This window comes from Gastrolobium bilobum, unplaced genomic scaffold, assembly GCF_033153095.1.
Source record: "Gastrolobium bilobum isolate Gb01-03AN ecotype WA unplaced genomic scaffold, APGP_CSIRO_Gbil_v1 utg198671, whole genome shotgun sequence".
In the NCBI taxonomy this organism is placed as follows: domain Eukaryota; kingdom Viridiplantae; phylum Streptophyta; class Magnoliopsida; order Fabales; family Fabaceae; genus Gastrolobium; species Gastrolobium bilobum.
In genome coordinates this window covers 26806-27958 of record NW_026897828.1, presented here as the reverse complement: position 1 = coordinate 27958, position 1153 = coordinate 26806, and the positions used below count along the sequence as shown (strand labels likewise).

Here is a 1153-nt window from a genome sequence, read left to right as displayed (position 1 = left end):
AATTCACGACAATGAAGGAACTCGGATCAAATAACAGACACATAAAACTAAACTTAACAAGCTTCAGCCAAACGTTACAAAACAGGATTGCTTATTAACGAAAAAACAGAAAAAACAGGATCTACGTTTTAATAAAACTCAAAAGGAAACAAAATCAATAACCTAGTAATTCAAGAATCATGTTTGTACAAACACTACACTCTAAACAGAATCCAGCAACCTTGAGCTTCTCTATCAAGATTTGCACATACTTTTCTTTCTTTTTCTTTCCTCAAGAATCCACTTTTTCTTTAAAGATTTCCAATCGGTCTCAAATTTCTCACTAACCCTCCTTGCAATCATGTGAATCTCACTCCTCCAAGGGTATAGCAATGCATAAGAAATTGCAAGCCTCATATCATCTGCAAATTCCTTAGGTTTGGAATACAGATAGTGGTTCAATTTGACCTCAATATCCTTCAAACCTATTGGCTTTGATACAGATTCAGGGTTATCAAGAAACTCCAAGACCTTAACATCAAGAGCTTCTTTGAAAGCCCAAGCATCTCTTCCTTCCTTCAACCTTTTCAAGATCACCCAACATTGCATTTTTTTGTATCTGTCTATGCTTTGTTTCTTCTCTTTCTTGCACTCTGCACCTTCCTTCTTCAACTCACAAACTTGGGAAGCTGCTCTTGACATTCTTTTGGAGTTTTCCAGTCCGAAGCACCTTCCTTCTCTTGCACTTTGCACTCTGCACTTTGTTGGTCGGTGTTCATGTTCAGCCGTCGTTCTGTTCATTCTCAGTGGCGGAGAAATTTCAAAAGCATCTTTTCTCATTTTCTTGGAACGATGATCAGCGATGATCTCTGTCTGTGGGCAGTCTTCTTGAACCGTTCTTGAACGCTTTGCACCAAGCTTAATCACAAGTGACTTTTGGGATTCAGCCATTGAAGAGAGTTTGAGTGGAAAACACAAGAAAAAAGAAAACAGGATTGGTGGAGGGTGTTAACCAGGAAACAAGATTTGGTCTGCTAAGGGTGAACGGTGCTCGGTGGACGGTGCTCTGTATGTTTATATAACGAGGAAACAATGGAGAGAATTAAACCGTTATAAATGTAATCTTTTAAATCTTTTTAAATCTAATCTTTTAAAAGTATTTATTAATTATAAA

The 1153-nt window shown here is 37.5% G+C and overlaps 1 protein-coding gene across 1 annotated transcript; it reads right to left on the bottom strand.

Moving 5' to 3' along the window:
- Positions 1-234: 234 nt before the first annotated feature.
- Positions 235-930, bottom strand: LOC133310661 (transcription factor GTE12-like). Its single transcript, XM_061511619.1, has one exon. It carries the CDS (start codon positions 928-930, stop codon positions 235-237), a length of 696 nt encoding a protein of 231 aa, XP_061367603.1.
- Between the last annotated feature and the right edge of the window lie 223 nt (positions 931-1153).

Coding starts and splice junctions, on each gene's coding strand:
- LOC133310661 (XM_061511619.1), bottom strand. CDS start 930: ATGGCTGAATCCCAAAAGTCACTTGTGATTAAGCTTGGTGCAAAGCGT.